Source organism: Mus caroli, unplaced genomic scaffold (genome assembly GCF_978045245.1).
Source record: "Mus caroli unplaced genomic scaffold, Mus_caroli_1 scaffold_12, whole genome shotgun sequence".
In the NCBI taxonomy this organism is placed as follows: domain Eukaryota; kingdom Metazoa; phylum Chordata; class Mammalia; order Rodentia; family Muridae; genus Mus; species Mus caroli.
In genome coordinates this window covers 60,000,919-60,023,491 of record NW_028227267.1, presented here as the reverse complement: position 1 = coordinate 60,023,491, position 22,573 = coordinate 60,000,919, and the positions used below count along the sequence as shown (strand labels likewise).

The 22,573-nt window shown below is 49.7% G+C and overlaps 1 protein-coding gene across 1 annotated transcript in view; it reads right to left on the bottom strand.

The window, feature by feature from the left end:
* Positions 1-22,573, bottom strand: part of Xkr6 (XK related 6) — a 209,281-nt gene that overhangs the window by 8,661 nt on the left and 178,047 nt on the right. The window contains exon 2 of the mRNA XM_085828715.1: positions 13,579-13,775. Coding sequence (XP_085684841.1) covers positions 13,579-13,775 — 197 coding nt within the window. The remainder of the gene's footprint in view (positions 1-13,578; positions 13,776-22,573) is intronic.

Here is a 22,573-nt window from a genome sequence, read left to right as displayed (position 1 = left end):
TGCAGTCTTGATGGCAACCTTTCATCCTGGGGTTGCTGCCCCTGTTTCACCAATGAGGAAAGCATGGCCGCAGCAGAGACTGCCGTGGTCCCAGCTACACTGACACTGCACCCCTGGTTCATATGTCTGGCATTTGTACCCCAACAGGCTGAGACTCTGAGATTCCCAAGGCCAAGCCTTATCCTTAACTGACCATTTGACCCTCTGCAGGCCAAGGACACTGGCCACCTCTCATCACTGGCTCTCCTGCCGATGAAGAGCCTTTGCACGCATCCACCGCCTACTCAGCCAGTCCTTGTTTGTACTTGCCGTACACTGAATTTCCTCCCTGAGCAATCTCACTTTGTCTCTCAAAATTCCTTCATTTCCCTGCATTAAAAAAAAAAGCTTAGTGTCTTTTGGGGAAAGGTCCAGAAAAGGACAAGGTGGTTATGCCCCACCAAGTCACTAAGAACCCAGCTGACAGAGGTAAGAGAGCTCCAAACCCATCTCCTCCTCAGACACTTGAGGTAGAGGAAAGAAGCATCATGGGATATGCTCAGATGTGGAGTGACTCCGCCAGTGTCACAGCTGGTAAGCCAGAGAACCAACACTGGAGCCAGGGGCTGGGTCTCCCCCACTGAGTCAGGGTCAGCGTAGATACAACAATTTTTTATTTGTATAATGGTGGCTGTTATGCCCAAGGCTTAAAATTACCACATGGATACAAACTCAGCACAGACACTGGTACATGCTACTAACCAGGGATCTCCCAGATGTCCAGAGGGCCTAGTCAGCACCCCACCAATCACGACCCACAATCCCAGCCAGCACCCCTACCATCAGGACCGACCATCCTTCTTGGAAATCTTGGTGGACGTATATGTAAATAAGGATAGTTCCACTTGGGGATAAGCCAGATCTATCTCTAGAAGCACTGCACTCCCTGGTCACTAGACAGAATTCTGTCCCACCAACTTCACCCATAAAATAATGATCCAACATTCGTGTTTATGTATTAGTGTCTTTTAGTTTGGCTATCCCACCTCAGCTGCCTGGTCATCTCTGTGAACACTGGCTGTTTGGCCTGCAGAGTTGAACCCCCACCCAGTGAGGTTCTCTCTGAGAGTCTGCACTTGGAGAATCTGACACTTCTGCTCTGTCTTTCTTGCCTGGACTTTTAGAATGCACCTCCCACAAATGGTCTCCCTGAATTTGTTCTTGTTCCCACAAACATTCCAGAATAGCCAGCAGCTGCTCCCTGGAGACCCACAGCTCACAGGCAGCCAGGAGAAGTTAATCATATGCCATCAAAGCCACAGAGGTACCCAGGCTTTCAAACCACTGCATGGTGGGCCACAATCCTCTATTACCCCTGTGATCTTCAGATGGACCTTCAAGGTTCCACTCAGTGTGGGCCGCCTCAGAGTTATGCATGCACCACCAGCTCCCAGCCACACATCTCAGCAGTCCATCTTCAGGGGGCCCAGATATGGAAGCCTTCATAAGTCCCCTTGTCCGGTCTAGAGTCCACCCATGCCAACCCCTGCAGGATCCCTGCACCCCAAGGCACTGTCTCTGTTTGAGGCCCTCCCATGTATTTATACATTTGTGGCTAAATGTCACCTCACTGAGATGGTCCCCAAACACCATACTCAAAACTACAGCCTTTCCCCTGACCCTCACCCTTGCCCCAACACTTTCCTCTTCCCCCATTTATTCTCCACCTTGTCATACAAAATTGCTAAATCTTCTTTGCTGCTTTGCTTGTGAGTAAAGGTTAGCTCCTGAGGGCAGAACCCAATTCTGAGGGATTTCTCTAGAATTATGTGCAAATCTTCCTCTGCCTGGGTGCCTGCCTCTCTCTCTCTCTCTCTCTCTCTCTCTCTCTCTCTCTCTCTCTCTCTCTCTCTCTCTCTCTCTCTCTCTTTCTTTTTTAACATGTAAGTCTACAGCTAGCTTCAGATTCTTCTGTGTGTACCCCAAGGAAGGGATTTGATCCACTCAGCCTCCACAATATCTGACTTGTCTTAACGGTGGGAAGGGGTCCTCCAGAGAAGCCACCCGCCTGTGCCTTTGTATTTCAGGAAGAAGCTCTTAGAAGAGAGAAAGAGAAGGGTGCAAGCCTGTACTGAAGGCTTCCAATGCATTGCGTGCTATGCCAAGCCCTGCGTTATTTCCCTCATTCTAAAAGATAATCTCTAAGTCCTTATTGGTGTCTCCACTTCCCAGATCTCAGGCTCAGGGAGGGAAAGGAACTGCCCATGCTTTCTGGGCTCAGCAAGTCTTTGATCTGATGCTTCAACATTTCTGGCCTCGTCCGTGGAGATAGCAGACTTTGTGAGCAGTGCTTCCAGGTACAAATCTCAGCAGAGAAAGCCACCTCTTCCAGGAGCTCTTACCCTCCAGTCCACTAGCCTCCTGCCCCCATTGCCCCAGGCCAGGGACAGAGACATCACTTTTGACTTGGGGAGTGCATATGATTCATGTCAGCCAACTCTGAGCTGTTCTGCCTGCCTATATGCCTGCTGTTCCTGTGGAAGCCACAATAAGGGCTCTTGGCAGCCCTTCTCCTTTCTTGCCCCGCTTTGTTGCTGCCTCCTGGTCAGAACAAGGCACCTTGTACTTCAATCCCAAGAGCACAATGACCTTCTCTTTCTGGATCTGTGAGTTACAAATTCTTTCTTTTTGGTGTGTATGTGTGTTCATGTATGTTCATGTGTGTACACATGTGTGTGGAAACCAGAGTTTGCTTTCAGATGTCTTCCTCAATTGCTTACTATTATTTTTCTAAGACAGTCTCTCAATGAGCCTGGAGCACACCAGTTGGCCTGGTTGGCTGACCAGCAAGCCCCAAAGGCCCTCCCATCTGTCTCTCCAACACTGGGACCACACGCACGAACTGACATGTTCTCACATGAGTGCCAGGTAAACTCAAGTCCTCAAGCTTCAACAGGAAGCATTTTACCAACCGAGCCATCTCCCTGGCCCCTGGAACCATTTTTAGAGGCAGTTTGCCTTCTAATGTGCTGTCTCACCATGCTTGGATCATAATAAAATATATTCCTTAAAACAGTTAAACTAGTAAGCTATTGGGTAGGAGGATACAAGCCCAGGACACCCAACTCTAAAGTCTCATTTGCCTTAAGCTATAATTCAAAGAGCATTGTAGTTTCTTTCCCCCAATGGGATAGATTCAGGACTTGGTGAGTCAACCTGCTCTCTGAGGCAGGAAGGCAGCATGCTTGCTTCCGACATAAGCACCAGAACCAGCCCAGAGCTGCCTCTTTCCTCAAAGAGATGCTGGGCTTGTGCCTGTACAAGTTGGGCCTGATTCTTCCTCTGAGCCCCATGCTTCCAGATATAAGACTCAGACTCAAAATATATCTTTACAAATACCTTGATCATATACCTAGGCTCTTCTCTGGCTAGATCATAACTTAAAATGACCCATTTATTGTAATCTATACTCTCCTATGTGGTTGGTTACCTGTCCCAGGTACCATGCATTCATCTGATCACATCTTCCAGGGCAAATCTCTTGCACCTCACACTCTCCCAGAATCCTTTCTGCCTCCTGAATATCCCACCTTCTATTCTACTCTATCCTATAGGCCATAGGTGTTGTAATTGACAGGTGATGCATCTATACAATATGCAATCTCTACACATGCCCACCTCCTCAACTATAAGAAGTCTCTGGTGATTGACAGCTCTCCTTGAGGTTACTATTGTTAAGAGTGGAGTAAAATTTTCAGGACTGGCTTAGCTTAGCACCCAGCACAGAGGAAAACTGGATGCCCACGTCAGGCACGTAAACAGACACATAAGCCACGTGTAGGTGCCATGCTGTCTTGAGGTCTTGCTGCTGCCTCAGCTTAGATACATTTCCCCTGCTTTCTTTGCTTGCCTACTTCCTACCCATCCTAAAAGCTCAGCCTGGTCTTTGCCTCCTCCTTGGACATCCCTCACATACTCTGGGATGCACAGTAGAAACCACTTCCGGCCTTGTCTCAGCCCCAAACATTATTCCTCCATTGCTTCTACTTCAAAACCACTTTCTGGAGACTGCCCCACTCCATCCTTGAACTATGACTCTCCTTTAGACAGAATTGATTTTGGATCTGTGTGTGTGTGTGTGTGTGTGTGTGTGTGTGTGTGTGTGTGTGTGTGTGTGCATGAGCATGTATGTTTGTGTGTATGTGTACATGTTCACAGATACAGATGCACATACATGGATGTATACATGCGTGTAGAGTCTAGTAATTGACGTAGGGCATCTTTCAGTCATTTTCTACCTCGGTTTTTACACAGGCTCTTTCATTAAGCCTGAATCTCCTATTCAGCCAGACTGGCAAGCCAGTGAGCTCCAGGGATCCTCCCAATTCTGCCTCCTTGGTGCTGAGGTTACAGGTATGCACTGTCATGCCTGGCTTTTTTTATATATATATATATAAGTGCCAGAAATCAAACTTGACTTGCTGGGTCATACACCCAACGCTTGGCTTTTACTTCTGAGGAGAGAAAAGCTGTCTTATCCATTCCTATAGGCGCTGTGCCAGCCCAGTAGCTGCCCAACATGGTTCCTGAGCAAATGCCTCACACACACTGTTTCCTAAGCAATGCCAGAAACGCAGGCTCTGGTAAGAAAGCTGCTGATTCCCTGGCCAAGGGGTGCCATGAACGGACACCTGGAATTTTTCAAGGCTAGTGGGCACGGTTGTCTTAATTGCTCACTTAAGTCTACCTCTCCCACTGCTTCAGTTTCCAGTGGCTGCTGGAACAAAGGACCACATGTGTCCTGGCAGAGAGCAACCACATTCATCACGGCTCAGTTCTGGAGGTCAGGGTCTGATTTCCGAAGCGTTGGCAGGACTGAGTGCCAGCTGGAGGCCCCAGAGAGAATCTGCTTCCTTTGCCTCTCAGTTTCTGGAGCTGCCCACATCCCTTGGCTGCTGTCCCCTTTCTCTGTTTTCAAATTCAGCATTGTGGCATCTTTATGACTTTCTTTCAGCTTTCACTGATGCATCCTCTCTGTCCCTCTGACCTGCCTCCTTCCTATCTGGGATAACCAGATGATCAGATCCATCTTCTTAGTCAAAACTCTTCACAGCACCAGCGAAACCCATTCTGCACATAGAACATGTCAGCTATAGGTTCAAGGTTAGGAGGCAGACACCTCGGCTAATCATATTCAGCCAACATCTACCATCATTCACTAATAGCCAGACAGTTATCCCCAGATGGGGTGATTTTGTCCCACATCAGATGTCAAGGTAATGTCTGGGGACATTTTGGTTTTAACAACTCAGTGTACAGGTATTGGAGAATGGGAGATCTCCAAGCATCCTGCACTGAACAAGGCAGTCCCTAGAGATGAATCATCTGCCCCTAGACCTAATCACACTGAGGTTATGATGCTAGCACTTTCTCATACCTTTCCATGTTCTGTAAAGTCAAATAAATGGAACCTGGCACCATAGATAGGTGGCTACCCTGAAAGAGATCCATGGGTGTGGATACAGAGACATTGGGACAGGACAGATTGTCTCTTGGCTCTGATAAAAAGTGGCAGGTTCCTCTGATGGTAAGTTTGTTTGTTTGTTTGTTTTTGGGACAGAGTGTATACATAGTTCTGGCTGTCCTGGAACTCACTATGCACACCACTTGCCTCTGCCTCCCAAGTGCTGAGATTAAAGGCGTACACTACCATGTCAAGTGGTCTTTCTTTCTTTCTTTTTCTTTTCTTTCTTATCCTGGTAATCATCTTGTTTATCAACTTGATGAAACTCAATATCACCGAGGAAGCAGGCCAGTGCACATGTCTGTGAGAGAGCTTCTAGTTGTGGTTAATTGACATGGGAAGGCCCAGGCTAAGTATGAGCAGCACCATTTTATGGGCTGGGGTCCCAGACTGAACAAAAAGGAGAAAATGAGTTGATCATCAGTATTCATCTCTACTTCCTGTTGGCAGACGCAGTGCCGCATGCTTCTGCCGCCGTACCTTCCCCACCGCGACAGACTGTGTGCCCTTAAACTGTGAGCCAGAATAAACCCTTCCATCTTCAAGCTGCCTCAAGCCAAACAGGCAAAAAACCAATAAAGTTCCTGGGAGATAGCCATGGCCCTGTCTTAGCCACACACCCTCCATTGCCTTTCTCCTCTGGTTACCACAAAGCTGGAGGAGGTGGGAGACACCCATGGTGCTCTTCTGGGCACTGGGGCTCAGTGAGTTGCTCAAAGGGCCACTCTGGGGGCATGGCGCACCTCAGGGAGGGAGCACTCTCCCCACAAGGAGCTTGAAGGTCAAATAACAGCATTTAAAGGACTCGCAGAAGAGCCAGATGCACATTTCCCTGGATCCTTCCTCCCAAAATGTCATCAGGAATATCAAAACACCATCTCTGCAGCCAGCTGGATAAAGGCAAGCCTCTGCCTCAGAGACTCTAAAACAAAGGTCAGTCGCTCAGCTGCATGGCACAGGGCTTGCGGGTACCGGGATCTGGCTGGCTGAAACACATCATGCAGGCCCTCTTCATCTGCCCTCCCTGCCCAGTCTAAGAAACCCCTTAGACTGAGCAAAGAACTCAACTGCCCAATACCCCGTGGCTCCAAAACATGGTAACATTTGAATGGGGTCTAAGAAATGTCCTGGAAGGAACACGGGCTCTGCCACATGATATCTAGCTTGAGTGTATAGCCTTATAATCTTGGGCAATGAAGCTACAAAGACTCAATTTATCATTTGTGAGCCAGGGATAAAAATACAGGCTTTGAATATGCAATGAATAATGAATCTTTGCTTTTATATAGCTGTGTGTACATATATATATATATATATATATATATATATGTATGTGTATATATATGTATATATATAATTTCTATATACAACACACACATATATATAGCATGCATAAATATACAAACTAAATATATATAGAGAATGCTTATAAAGAGTATGAGCATATGTTGTCTTCATATTATACATATATATATATATATATATATATATATTCCTTATGTTCTTGAAATCATATTCATGTACCTATTTATTCTTGCCTGTATCCACTGGAATGTGAGCCCTCAGAAAGCAGAGACCTCTCTGCTGTGCCCATCATGGTACCCTGAGTCCAGTCCTCGGAAGTCTTTATCCCCTTGGCATCCCCCATGAGCAGATAACTGCAGAGAACGTTATTCCTGATACAGAAAGTAGGAACACGGCTTAGAGAGAGGCTGAATACTGAGAACTGTTTTTGCTCTGGGACCTAAGTCCTTGACACCAGGAGTCCTGGAAGAATCAGGCAAGCTTTTGATGGCATAGTGTTAACATCAGCCATTGCACTGGCCACTTCATTGGTATCAGGAGCTGAAGTGTCACCCACTCCTCCCCAAACTCCTGGGGATAGGAAGGGTTGGCTGTAGCTCACAAAGGACCACTGAGGGAGTGGCGGAAGGACCCAAGGGCCACAGCTCCATGAGGACTGGTGCTAAGCAAGGTCAGTGCTCACAGGGGACAGAACCTTTCTTCTAGGTGACAGCCTCCAGCCCACCCAAGAGATGAGTAAGATCCAGCTCCGAGTGCTTGGCAGCGGGAAGCCCTGGGCCCGGGACACTGAGATGTTCCCTCGGAATCTTCGGGGTGGAAAGACTCCCCAGAAGCTCAGGACTCTGCAGTTCTCCCCAGGACTGTGCTGCACGGGCTCAGAATTCCTGCATCTGATGTGTGCATCTGGCCTCACAGTTGAGTAGCACCCCCGCCCCACCCCTTGAAGACTTCCTCACTTCCTTTTCCTTAGCATCAACGATGGCCAGAGTGCAGAGACACTCTGGGAGTCCCTGCTGCCCTCCTTCCCGTGGCTGATGCCCAAAGGAGAGCTGAGAGTCTACCTGGCGCCCTTCCCAGTGGCTAGTCCAGTGGACTTCAGCAGCAATATTTCATGCCTTCTCTCTGCAGACTCTCACCACAGAGCTGATCTGTGCAAGCACAGCTTCCCACCTACCTCATGAGAGCCCTGGGGTGCCAGGGACATAGACTGAGGCGGCCCCATTTTTTTTTTTTTTTTTGGCCTTTGCTGTTAAGTTTAAATGTCATTAAAGATTCTGCAAGCACGCTTGATCTCAGGACTCAGCCCTGGATCCTTCTAAATTCTGTGACACCTTTTTCCATATTCTCTCCCTTGTACTTCTTGGCCTCAAGGTGACCTACTGACCTCATGAAGCGACTTTCACAACTCCACTGAAGGCTGCAAGAAGCACTGCTGCCTTTCCCATCCCTCCCTGACTTCGTTACACACAACACTCTCTAAAACAGAAGTTAAATATTTGCTTGTCACCTGTTTATATGACACTTGGACTTCATGAGGGGATGGAGTGGGGAGGCTGTTTTGATTCTTAATGTCCCTGGGTCTTACACCATGCCAGGTATACAGCGGGAGGTTGATAGTTACTTCCCAAAGGAAGCAATGAGGAGATGTAGTTGAGGCCCAGGTTTCTGACCCTGCTACCCTCCACACCTTCCCACAGGAGCCACCTTGACTCCTGGGCTGGTGAGACTTTGCAGTGTCTTACACACAAACACTCTGAAATAGCCAAAGGCCAGTTCACACGCACTGATTTTAACAAGATGAATTCAGTTTGCTTTTTCTTGTGAGTTTTCTTTCAGTGTCCCCCCTTCCCCTCAGTTGTCAGGGGTAACCAGAGCTGAAAGGGCTACACTGGGGCAGGGCACACAGGAGATGTCACTTTCAAACTCCTGTACATTCTGTGTGGCAGCAGAGACAGAGATTCCATTGTGACTTTGGACAAAAAGGTGTTTGGAGCTAGAAGGGTGGAGAGCCGGGGTTTCAGGGCCAGGGGATCCTGTGTGTGGACAAGCAGAATCCTCATGGGATGGCCTCCAAAAAGAATGGGAAAGGTGTGGGAGAGAGGCCATCCTGAGGACACAATAGTGGCCATGTCTGGCCTTTGCTGTGTCTCTCCATTTGGGTGATATATTAAGGTGGCCAGAGGGGACAACAGAACCTTACATCTCTCTCTGCAATTAGCCGAGACCAAGACAGGATGCAATGGGCAGTCAGGGAGTTGAGACTCTCCATGGCAGACTTATGTGACACTTGTCTGTGATACTGCCGTGTTTCCTGGGAATGGCAGACTGGTGCTGAGGAGTCGGAGAGAAGGGTATCACTCCACTGGAGGCCTGTCAGGCAGCGCTGGCACAGACGCAATCACAACTCAGCACGGCGAGTGATGGCTCAGTGCAATGAGATGGTTGTTTCAATAACAAATTATATGCATTGCTTCCAAGGAGCCAAAGGAGAAAACTTATAGATCTGGTCTATAGCTTAGACCTGTGACCTTCAGCTCCCATGGCCAAGTCACTGTCACTTTCCGATGTCACGATATGTTAATCAAGGGGGGGCGGTGAAATGGTTTGAATTCATATTGGAAACTCCATCTCCACCTGTATGTATTAATAGCCTTGGGAAGTGGAACCTCTGGAGGTCATCTGGGCTGGATGAGGTCATGAGGTTGAGAAGCCCCCATGAGATCATGAGAGGGTTTATAATGAAGAGAGAGCCAGCCTAGCCCATGTTATAATCCCTTCAGCTGTGTGACATCACAAGAACACCTTCTCCGTGTGTTAGCACCATATTCCTAGACATCAGGCCTCCCCAAATAAACCTTTATTGTGCATTTCCAGCCTCGGCTGTTTTATTATACCAACACACTTTCTTTGTCCTGGATTTAAAGAGGGTTTGAGCCAGCGCCTGTGTGAACCAGACCAGACAGAATCCGAAGAACGCTTCTTATATAGGAAGAAAGAACTGGAGGAGGACAGCAACGAAGTGCAGGTTTCATGGATGCAGTAGCCAAGAGCTGGGCTCCTGCCTGTCTCCTCCTGTAGACCAGCACAAAGGGGCTTCAACCTCCACTAAGGAGAAGTTCAGCTAGGGAGACAGAGAAGGGGAAACGGAGGCTTCTTGTGTAGCACTCTGTGTCCCCACCAGGGGAGGAAAGGCCAACTCACGGGGTGGGCTGCCAGCTGAGGAGAAAGGCTGGGCATTTCAGCCTAACAGGACAGAGCAGAGGGAGGGAGTGCTTGCCTTTCTGGGTGAGTCGGAGGCCAGCCGAGCTTGTGCTGTATGTTAAGCCAAGGTGAAGCTAAGGGTCAGATTTCTGCAGTTTGTACATGTGTGGTATGTGCACCCGGAGACCATAGGAGGACATCGGGTATCCTGCCCCCATTATGCTCCATTTCATCCACTTGGGACAAGGTCTCTCGCTGAACCTGGAGGCCAGTGAGCTCAGTGACCCTCCTGTCTCCACACCTCTGCCCCTGATGTTATGGCCACATGTGGCCATGCTGATCTAGAGATGGAGTCCCGGTCCTCATGCCTGCACAGCAAGCCCTCTCGCCCACTGAGCCGCCTCCCCGGGGTTTTGATGTGAGCAGAGCCCCATGACTTAAAATTGGAAGAACAAACAAGTAGGGAGGTTAACAGTTAAGACAGAAAGACACTGAAATGTCTCTGAGACCAGATGCTTAAAGGAAAATCAATGGTTTGGTGTGTGATTTCATGTTTTCTTAGAGTCTTTTGCCTTTCTTATCTCATTCTGTTATATATTGGTCTGGAGTTACCTGTGTGTCTGTGTCTGTGTGCCTGCCGCAACACACATATGTAGAACAAAGGACAGCTTGTGGAGTCCCTCTAGGTGTCCCTCTGTGATGGGACACAGGTCACCAGGCTTGCACATGAAGCACCTTGGCCTGCTGAACCATCCTCCTGCTACTGTCTGTGGGATGTGGGGTGTGTGTGTGTGTGTGTGGAGGGGTAACCCCCTGGGGAAGGCATAGTGTGTGTAGGGTACCCTACGTGCCACAACAATTTTTTAGGGGCAGCAAGAGACAGAAAAGTCCATTGTTTATGTGCCCTCTGATACATGACCTTGGGCAACTTCATTTTCTGTGCTTGCTCTTCCCATGTCTAAAGCAAGGGGAGTGGACTCAATCGCTTCAGTGGTCGGCATCTCCCACCTCTGTGCGAGTTCCAGCACTCCTGCCAAGTATGATAGCATGTCACTTACGACAGCAAAGTCTAGCCAGGCAGGCCACATGCTCGCTATGGCAGAACTGAGGCAGAGTAGGAAAAGGAGGACCACAGCAAGCTCACGGTCAGACTGATCTACCTAGTAAGTTCCCAGTCAGCCAGAGCTACATAGCGACACCCTGTCTCAACAAACCAAAAATTACAATAAGCAAAAAGCAAAATCTATCTGGAGTTTCTTGGGAAGTCCCTTTCCTGAGGAAAGGCAAGCCTCTGAGGTGTTCCCTGAGCAGGACCGCCATGCCATGCCATCTAGTCCCATTCTGGGGTCATAGGTCATTACCTTCATGCTACAATACCATTTCAAACACCTTTCCCACCCAAGGACTTCCAGTCTTTCCCACTAGCTGACTGAGAGGGTGGAAGGGCACACACAGCTCAGACACAAGGGGCTTGTACCATACTGGATATGTGCAACTGCCGACCCCTAGGAAGGTTCTGTCTTCCTCAGCTCTACCTGGAAATATTCAACTACATAATTGCTGAAATCACAGTTCCTGGCACACGATGCTTGTGTATTTCTGGGGGGACAGGCATTAGGCTCTTCCTCTGGATGCTGCCTTCCACCCTGCTCCCCTTGCTCCACTGCTGAGTTCTAACTGCACTGTGTATTCTAACTTTCTGGTCATCACCACCATGGTCTCTCATGGAGAAAGCTTTTCCTACCTCAGGGCCTCTGGACTTTCCAAAGCTTGGAAGCCAATTTCTGTGCCTCTCCTCTTGTTGTTGAAACCCAGGCTACGTCTGTAAAGGCTTTCTCTGACCTCCACCTTTAGGGAGATCCCTCTAGTCCCACAGTTAGTTCAGGCCTCAGCAGTGTGTTTGCGTGTGTCAAAGAGCTTCCAGAATCATGCCAGTCTATGATGCTAGGCGATGTGCTGTAGAGATTTGTGTACAGCTCAACAAACTTTCACAACACGCAATGCAATTCTTACTTCCACCTTAGAGATAAAGAAACATGGCTGGGAAATGAATCATTCCACATCCTAAGTCTACATGGCGGAGCTCGGGTTGTGTGCTGCTCTCCGCCTTTCCCAGTACCCTAGGCTGCTTTCCAAACCCCCCTGAACCCAGAATGGCTGCCAAGACATCAGGAAACTTGCACCAGCAAGGAGGTCAGAACAGCCTTAGCATCTCTCTAAATACCCTCAGTGTGAATGGCACAGAGAGAGGAGGAGCTACCTCCCCACGCCCCACACACACACACACACACACACACACACACACACACACACACTCCAGCCAGCCAGAGTCAGTGCCAGTAGGCCAAGCTCATGTAGGAAGCTTGGAGTCCTTTAGCAAGTGGATCTACAGAAAAAAAAATGACAAATGACAAGGCACAGCATAGGGACTGCAGGGTCTAGAGGTATCATGATAGCCCTGGAGACCAGAGGCCCACTGGCCAGAGAGCCGAGACAAGAAAGGAGGCCCCTCTCCAGCAGCTGTCTTGCTCTCCCAGATCATGGGTACTCCTGCAAACCTCAGAAGGTAGGACCTCCTTGGGTCTGGTTCCTTTAGCAGTGTCTCTGCCTGAATACACCTAGCAACAAGACACCCACTATCTCTAGAGACAGTCTTTCCATGGCTGGATGGAATATTTGCCATTCCCCGCCCATTGAAAATGTGACAGTTCCCTGGGTGTGTGCACTGCCATTGATGACATTTTTTTCTTCCATGTTCCTTCAAATGTTAGTATTCACACATCCCAAGTCTCCCCAGGCTAAACATCCCGTTTCTCCCTCATGGGCTATCTCAGGTCCCCTCTCAACCTAGAGTCTGTTCTGGTGCATCCTGACTCCCTAATAGGTGCACTGTAGGCCAGGCTACCCATTAGCTCTTAAGCAAGACCAATGCAGTATAACCTTGGCATCCCAGACCCCAAGAGCCTTCCTACCACAAAGCCTGAATGCCTAGGCAGTGCTCTGTGGCTTCTGAGGCCCCGTGGAGACTACCTGAGGCCACACTGCGAAGTACAGGGTCCCTTAGTATGTGTTCATCAGAGCAACAACCACTTCCGCCTGTCTTTGCAAGTGAGCTGAGGCATCTATGTGTACTGGAAGCAAGAGCCCAGAGTTTAAAATGCTCCAAACCAGAAGTAAAACCTGGCACAATTCAGTCTCATGGGCACATGCCATCTTTAGACCTGATCATCCCCATTTCACAGATGTAGAAACACCAGGGCCCTGGGCAAGCCAAGGAGGTCTCATACTGGATTAGGTGGACCAGGACCCTGAACCACTAAGGGCAGGCTGGATCTGCTAGAGGCAGACTGGCTCTGCTGCCCAGGGACACATGGAAACCCTGCTCTTATGAACATAGTGGCCCAGGAGCAGGGATGTCAAGAGAGCTGGGTCTGGACATCTGAACTTAGAGCCAGGACCCCTAGGCCATGTAGGCAAATGAGGCCGCAGGGCGGGGCGGGGGGGTGGCGACGAGGCCGCTGTGGGGGGGGGGGGCGGCCTCGCAGGGGCAGTGGCGGGCAGGCACTCACAGGGCAGCGTCTCTGCACTGTTCTTCTGGATCATTATGCAGAGCTGTAGCACCAGTTGGGGGGCGCTCTCCAGAAAGGTCTCCAGGAGGCGCAGCATGTTGACATCTGCATATTCGTACATCATAGCCCAGTAGAAGCGCCGCTGGTGTTCCTTCTGCCGCTGGCTCTGAATCCCCAGGTACATGGTGCGGATATACCTGTGGGGAGACATGGGACAGAACACATGTGTGAGTAGGGCTTGGGGAGGGTATAGAAGGACCACAACCAGCCCCCTAATGCCCAAGCTTCCTGTATTGGCATTCCCCCAACTTCCTTCAGAAGCCCCCAGGGTCTTGGATGGGATTTGGGCTCAAAAGGATAATGTGGTGAGGCATGAAGTTCCAGCCCTTGGAGGGAGCTGGCCCAATGAGGGACCCCAAACCAGTTCTTCCCATCCTGGCTTCCACTTATACATAGAGGAAATGAAAGCATTGATCAAATGAGGCTCCAGGCCCATCAAATAAGCATTTCAGATGAGCTGGGGGACAGGATTAGGGTGGAGGTAGGAGACAGTCCAGTAGAGTTGGCACTCCTGTTGCTCTAAAGAGGAAAGAGACTGGCTTGTGATGCTCTGAAGTGACACTCATTGGCTGGCCATACCCACATGGGGAGGGCGTAGCATGCTCCTGTAGGGACCAGTTGGGCCTCTGAAAGGCTACCTCTCGCCCCTGCACAGGCTCATATGGCTGAATGAAGAGGAGAGTCGAGCACTGGCTCCAGGTCACTGGCCAACAAGGCCGAGATATACCTGATAGACATCAAGGAGACCTAGAGACCACCAGGGAGGCTATGTGCCAAGGCAGTCACAAATCTACTGACCCCTCTCTCTCAAGAAGACATCTAGACTCTGTGGGGAGCCACAAGAGCCCAACGAAGCAGGTCTAGTTGGGGAGCCTAGGTTAGCAGGTCGGCACTGAGAACTGTGTGATGTGGATGTTGGCTCAGTGTACCAGGCCCTCCTCTGCAGTGAGGAGGCCTCACACAGTGAGTACTGAGCGCACATGTGTAGAAGGCTCTCTTTCTGTGTGAGCCTCACTGCCACCAGAAATATGCGGAGCTGTGTCTCCAAGTGATGTAAGCAATAGTCCAGCTATGGGTGGGATCCAGGATGTAGGAAGGGGCCAGGATATAGGCAGACTTGTTTGGGTCGGGTCCTGTCCAAACACAAGGGTCAGAAGCACAACTCTGTAGGTCAGGATCAAGAATGGACCCATGTACACAGTGACACATATTCCTGAGCTGGAAACATACAGACAGGACACAGGGCTGACAACGCTCACAAGGCTCAGTGGCCCTCAGGCACTGCCCACTCGAGTCTGCTGGACAATTCTCTCGGCCCTCTCCACAGCATTGACATCGGCCCCTCCTCACTGGCGCACGCTGCCCACTCCTGCCCCATGAGAACTCTTCCTCACAAGGCAGCCAGAGTGTTCTTGGAAGGTTCTAGAGTACAGGCAGCTTCTCCCCTCTGAAGCCAGTTTCCCAGTGCTCAGAATAATCCCCCCAGCCCTCCTCGGGTCTTAGGGCCTCACCTCATCTCCAGTATCTCAACAGCAGTCCTGTTCTCCCAGACCCTCTTCCTCATCTGTCTTTCTTGCCTCCCCTTGGAGCACAGGAGCTGACGGCACCCTGATACATCTCCCTGCAGGGGTCAGTGCCTGTGGAAGAAGCAGGCTGGGAAGGCCTGTTCTCTCTCCAGGGCTGAGGACTCCAGGCAGGACCACAGACTCACAACACCTTAATGGCAGGGGAGGACCCTGGGAGGAGCCACTGTCTTCCTAGTGGTGGGAGGGGATGAAGCAGCCAACTCTGAGTGATGCTTCAGGAAACAGAGCAGCTGTGTGTCTGGCGGAGCAGTGGTAACTGCGTATCTCATCAACCAGAAGTATTCCCTGGCTCAAACTCAGCCCGACTCAGGTGCAGTGGCCCACACCAGAGAGGCCCGTGACCCCCCTCGCTCAACTACGCTCAGACCACAGTTCTGCCTCTCTGCTCTCAGAAGTGGTCCACGTGCTGTATCCGTGACTACCAGAGAAAGTCTGGCCACCACGGGTAACAATGCCAGCATTCGCTTCACTCCTCCTGTACCAAGGTGCAGAAAGAAACCCCCTCTGTCCAGGGAGGAGGGAGGAAAGCCAGAACCTGTCCCCTGGGTCAAGGGACCTAGGCTTGGATGTCACACCTTCTGTTAATCAGCACCCCACGGCCTCACGGCCTCTGCCCTGGGATGAGAGCAAAGAGAGTGGAGCTTGGGACTTCCAAACACTCACTGGGCAAATGTGGCCCTCCCTTCCCCAGCTCTAAATTTTTGAAACAGGGTCTCATATATCTCAGGCTGGTCTTGAACTTGCTACGTAGACAAAATAAGCTTGAACTTCTCATGCTCCGTTTCCTGAGTACTGTGGCTACTCTCTCTTCCATCTTTTAGTCTTGGTCTCCAGTTAGTAACAGAGGGATGTTTGTTTGCTGGCTTGTAATAAACTAGTTCTGGATACAGACATAGCCTAGCTCACTTGATAGACCAGGAGGCCAAGACAAGAGTCTAAACTGATTTGTCTCCATCATTCTGGGAAAGTGTGTGTGTGTGTGTGTGTGTGTGTGTGTGTGTGTGTGTAGGGGTCCCTAAATCTATACAACAGTGTTCTGAATCTGCCTTGGAAAGTGCCCCTCTCAGCACGGGGCCAGACACTTCCTCTAGTGTGCAGGGCCCTGATGGCTCTTGGAGACATGGATCAGGCCATCTCCCAGAGCAGATGGGATGCCACATTCTTCACTGTGCTGCATAGATTTTACCTCCCTATCAGTCCCAGGAGGTTTAGTGAATGAGCCGGTGACAGGATGCCACATCTTTCCCCTGAGTCCTTGAGGCGTTCCAAGCCTTGAGATCAGAGACAGATCCCCAGTCAGCTTTTTGGACTGCCTATCTCCTGTGCAGGTGTCTTCCTCCCGTAACCACAAGGTGGCGCCAGACCCTAAGCATCGCAAAAAGGAGGCGCCACACCGGTGATCTCATACCTTAGGGCCTGCTCCCTCCTATGCGGCAGTGCTGGTTGCAGGGGCCACCTGCTAGCTGCAGTGCATGTTGGTCAATTTGTACCGGGGTTCCAACTGAAGGCATGGTGAGTGCCAAGTTCTCCCCTACCCCTGCAGGTTCTAGAAAGCTGGACCAGGAAGGCAGCCCAGGAGAGAAGACGCCCACCGGGCTGTTCCTGGATTTACTATCTCCTCTTCTTATGTCACGCTCCTGTCACGCTGTGTCTCCTCTAGGAGTACCAGATCTCGCAAAGATCAGTGTAAGAGCCAGGAGATTGCAGTTGTCTGAACACGGAAGGGCTGCGTGGCCGCTAAGCGGATCTCTTCCCTAGGCTGCACCCTCACCCCAACCCCTAGTGTTATCCTACCCTACCCTAGGTTTACACACAAGAGAAGGTCTGAACTCGTGCCAGCACTTTATGTCATTGTTTTCTCAAGTGTGGCTTCACGGTGTTCAAAGTATGGCACACACTTTACACATGGTAACCTGCATTTGAGTGTGCGGAAAGGTTCTGAGCAATCATCTTGAGTTGGTGAGTGGAAAGCATGAAGTCACTTAATCCTCGCAACAAGGGGTCTGCAGCAGCCCCTCACCTCACAGATTGCCAACTGGGGCTCTGAGGCAAAGGCGTGCTCCTCAGTTTACCCAGCTGCACAAATAGCTGAATGGAATACCACGCCACACCCGGGCAGTCTGACTCTGGGTCCAGACCTGCACAGCTCTCAGGCAGACCATTTGTCTCTTTCTCTTGAGCACAGTCTACGTTGTTCTGATCATTACAATCTGCCTATCCTCTGAGGCCTGGTTTCCTCTCTATAAGATGCCTGTTCTAGAGTAGGGCCCCCAGGAGAAGCTAAGTAATGAATGCACACCATCTTGCCCCCACCCCCACAAAGGGCTATGAAAGCCTGGATTGTAAAGTCTCTATGAAAACAAGGGAGTGCACCAGGTAGGTGGCTGCTGGCTAGGTGTGCACCTCCCCCTGACTTTAGCTCCCATGGCTATGGGGATTGCCTTGGTTGTTAATTAGTGTAGGCCACTGTAGGTGGAAGTATTCCCTAGGCAGGTGGTGCCGGGCTGTATAAGAAGACCAGCTATCCAGGAGCAGCTAGCAGCATTCCTCCATGACTTCTGCTTCAAGTTTCTGCCTAAGTTCCTATCTTCACTTCCCTCAGTAATGGACTGTGACCTGGAAGTGTAAGCCAATAAACTTATTCCTCCCCTAAGTTGCTTTTGGTTAAAGTGCATAATCATAGCGATACAGATGAGACTAGTATACAAGTCAAATCCAATAATATATTATCTTATATAGCCTTATAATATATTGTCACATACCATATATATTACATATATTATATATACATATACATCCGTATATATATATGGTACACCAAAGCCAGAGCCAGATGGAGTTTATCATAACATGGAAGGCTGGTTCCATTTTTCAAATTCGATGAATGCAAATTCTGTCATTAGCAAAACTCACACAGCACATTAACCCAGGCAGAAAATGTCTTTGACAGACTCCAACAACTATTCATAATAAAAACACACAGCAAGCAAAACCTGGAACAAAACTTCCAGAATCTTATGAAGATGCAGGACACTAATAAACCCACACCATAACACCACACATAATGGTAAAGGCTGAATGTTTGCAAATGGTGTCCTCTCTCACCCTCATCCTCACCCTCATCCCACTTCATGCTGGAAGGAGCAGCCAGGTCACCAGCTCAAGACAGTGAACTATAAACAGAAGATACAAACAGATCGCAGAGGGAGTAAACCCATCTCTAGCTGGCAGAGGCTTAGGCTGAAGATCTAACAGCCGGCACAGAGGCACGTGTAGAACGGACGTGGAAACACCTTAAGAACAAGGTGAACAGACAGAAATCAATGCTGTTTCTGTAGCTAACTTATGGACAGCTGAAAATTCAAAATAAAAATTCCATTTATATACTCCAAAATGAAATGATTAGATATAAATCTAATAAGGCGTGCAAGATTTGTATAATGAAGGTAAAAGATGTTCAGAGAAACCAAAGACATACCCATACCACAGTCATGTGTACGACTTAGATGGTAACCTCCTCCGCCCACACTGATCTGAAGACTTAATGTAATTCTTTTTCTTAAGATTTATTATTTTTAATTGTGTACATGTGTGTGTGTGTGTGTGTGTGTGTGTGTGCATGTGTGCACACATGAGAGTAGGGTACCATGGAGGCCAGGAGCGCATCAGATCCCCTTGGAATAGGCAGTTGCAGGTGGCTCAGCTTCAGATTTAGTGTAGGCTTTTTCAAGAGCACTGAGTACTCTTATATCATGCCATGTCTCCACACTAGATTTAACATAATTCTAAGAAAGATCTTAGCAACATTGTGTGTGTGTTTGTTTGTGTTACAGGATATTTGAACATGTTTCTAGTTAAGGTGCGGTTCAGCCCTTGACACACACCTTTAATCCCTCTGGTTGGAATACAGACACACCCTTAGTACACACCTGTCACCCCAAAGAAGGTGAAGTTAGTTTGTCAAAGGAAAATGATGTCTAATTGAGTGGCAGAAAAAGTGACGAGTCAGAGAAAGATTTGACAGAATAGGAATCTGCCCAACTCTCAGGAGAGAGGAAAGGGACAGACGCGACCTACGGGAGAGACAGACAGGACAGGAGAAGAGAGTACTGTGCAGGAATGCAGTCGAGTTCATGGAGAGCTCTACAGTAGGGTTGAGAGGGAGAGTGGAGCTGCAGAGAGAGAAGGAGGCAGTGCTTCCAGCTCTGCCAGGGACAAGTCCACAGCCCCCTGCCTACAGCACAGGTCAGAGCTTGGGAACTCATAACTCTACGTCCAAGGACAGCAAAGGGCCCCGCAGGTAAGAAAACATTAGGAAGGTGCGAGTGAGGCTTACCACCCCCACCCCATACAGCGCCACTCGCTCTTGAACGAAATGTTTGAACCCAACCCTAGAGACTGGCCTGGAAGATGACTCCACATGGCTTAGAGCAAGATTACTGTGGGATACTTTTGCACCTCTGGGCCCCCTACCTGGAATAAATTGCTCCGGACTATTAGGCCATCAAGAGGAACTGGCCCGACAACAGTCTCATCCTAGAAGGCCTGTCCTTTTGAACCAAACTAGCTCTGGAGGGGAGACCATCTTGATATCTGTGTGGACAGTGGTGCAAACTGAGTGGTCTTAGTGATGACAAGCCTGCACAAAGCCTAGTAAATGCTTTGCTTGGGAGCCCACCTCTAGGAACCCATCTGGCTCATTCACAGAGAGGCTGGGACCCCAGCTTGGTCTTCAGCCTCCTCAAAGTACCCAGGGTCTCAAAGTTCCTCATCTAGGAACTGTCTGTCTCTAGGACCCAGTGCTTGGCCATCTCCTAGCTCTGGAGACCAAGAAGCTCTTAGGGTGCCATCTCTTCAGTGCCTGGGACTCGGGCTCCACCCTACCTACAGGTCATAGAGTTGGCCCACTATTGCCAGACCTTGGCTTTTTGCAAGACTTCAAAGGGCCAAGCAAGGGATTCCCATCTATATGCAACCAAGGAAGACCCGGGACATATGTGTGAGTACTAGTGAGTTTAACTTGCAGCTAGAGGCCTCAAGGAAGTGTGTGCTTCCATGTGCATCTTGCCAAAGGAGGGTCTGTCCTGGCAGGAACCAGGGTCTCAGTGCATGGCAGATCCCTATGCCATTGTAGAGATGCTCAACACTTAACAATGCAAGTCCATCTCCTTGTCTCCGAAAGTATCATAAACCAAAATGCACCAGATACACCTGACCACTGCAGCTCGCAGCCTGGCAGTGTAATGCATTACAGAACTCAGGTTGTTTCTCTGGTGGCTGTGGTTGACTGTGCGCTGTAGCTCACTGCCCACTGCCCAGCATAGAGAGTGGGTGGAACTGCACTTTGCCAGCCCAGGAAAAGATCAGAACTCAAAATTCTAAATACGGTGACATGTGTGGAGTGATTTCACACAACACAACTGTAAAGTGAAAGCATTTTGCAATCCAAACTGTCACAAAGTCAAAGTGGAGTGGAAAGGGAAAGGGAAGGAAGGGAAAGGAGGAAGGAAGGGAAAGGAGGAAGGAAGGAAGGAAGGAAGGAAGGAAGGAAGGAAGGAAGGAAGGGAGGGAGGGAGGGAGGGAGGGAGGGAGGGAGGGAGGGAGGGAGGGAGGAAGACAGAGCAGGAATGAGGAAGTTAACGTAGAAAAAGGAAGGGAAGAGAGGGAGGGGAAACAAGAGAGTTCGGATGCCCCAGGTCTACCTCCCTTCTCTGTCATCAGTGCCATGAATGTCTGTCCCTAGGTTCCATCCCTGTAGTTACTGTTGTTGTTTCTAGAGACCATGGGTCAATCAGGGGCCATACATCCCCAGGGAGCCACTGGAAACTTGCTGAACAGAGGCTGAGTGGAGATTAGGGAAGACCCTGAATTCCTGTGACCCGTTTGTGACAGAACAGGCCATCTGGGTGAAAACTGAGCTCTGCAGAGGAGGCACCTACTTTTCTCCTCAGAGCACCTACAAACAGCCAGCCTGGAAGCAGAGCAAGCACAAAAGCAAACACTCTTCAAGGGGCTCCAAGGTCTGACCAGGCCCTGGAACACCCCTGGCCAACCTGAAGACCCACTTATCCAGGACACAGGAACCTTGCACATGGCAACTGGGAGCTTAGACACCAACCATTGCCCCTTTGCAATAGGTTAGCGAGTTCCTCACCAGCAAACCACATTGTTCCCTTGCTGGCTGGTGTCGCCGATACAAGCAGTTGCTCCAACTTCAAGGCAACAGGAGGGATCCGAGAATTCACTCCAAGCCGCCAGCTCCAGCCTATCCCCTTGGGGTCTGCATCACTCTGAAATCGACTCCTTCAGGATGGTTTGTCAGAACTGGAGTCAGGCGAGGTATTAATCATTGTCTCTGCCGCTACAGTGGCTAGGCCACCCGAAATCAGGTCTCTCACACACCAAGGAAGGTTCCTGGGGCAGTACTCAACATCAGGTGGTAGAAGGGACCTCTCCTCCTACCTCAGGCTATCTATCCTACATGTCACTCCTGCTGTAGCTGCAGAACCACCTGTAAGTTGTGCTTGGTGACAGTAACAGGGGACCTGGTGTACAGTCATGAGAGCTGGCCCCACCAGTTAGGAGTGTGTAGCACATGGCAGCCCTCTGGTCTGTCTATCTTACCTTCATGAATCCAGCATCATGACCTTCCTTCGGAGATGAGAGAGCTTAGTTAAAGGACCAAAAGAGGTCACCCAGATGATGTACATGAACTTGAGACTCGCTGAAGATCCAACTTATCTAAGACTAAGATGTGATTTCCCTGTGGTGTCCTAAGATCCAAGGGCAGGACCCAGTCCAGCTTTCTACACTCCCCCCTCCCCATGCATCCTCAGTCCCTATCAGTATCCAGCACACAGGAAGACCCTGTAGGGCATCACCAATGGACAGAAATAGAAGGGCGGGGCCCCAGGCCAAGCTGTCTGGATGTTCCTTAGGCTGCTGGGAGCTATGGAGGCTGGGAGAAGGTTGGAGGTATTGGGTTCCAAGATTCTGGGGCTTTCTGTGAGAGCCTCAGCTTTGACTAAAAGTCTGAGCTGATCAGGCCAGCAGGCACAGCATTCCCTACTAACCCCCGAGCCCTGGAAGGAGGCCTCTGAAGCCCAAGGCCACAGCAGTATGCGGGTCTTATGGTCTGTCTAAGGTTTCCACCATCAGCAATGCAACCTGTGGGGCAGCAGGCTGACCTTTTCCTGGCAAGCGCTGTTTGTTTAGTCTCTTTCTGGAAAGACCCAGCAAGACAACCTCAAAGGCAGAACAGGATTTTCCTCTAAAGTTAATAATAAGTATCTACCTGCAGGGCTCCTTGCTGCTTTGAAAATGCCTTTGTGCTGTGTACATCTGAACAT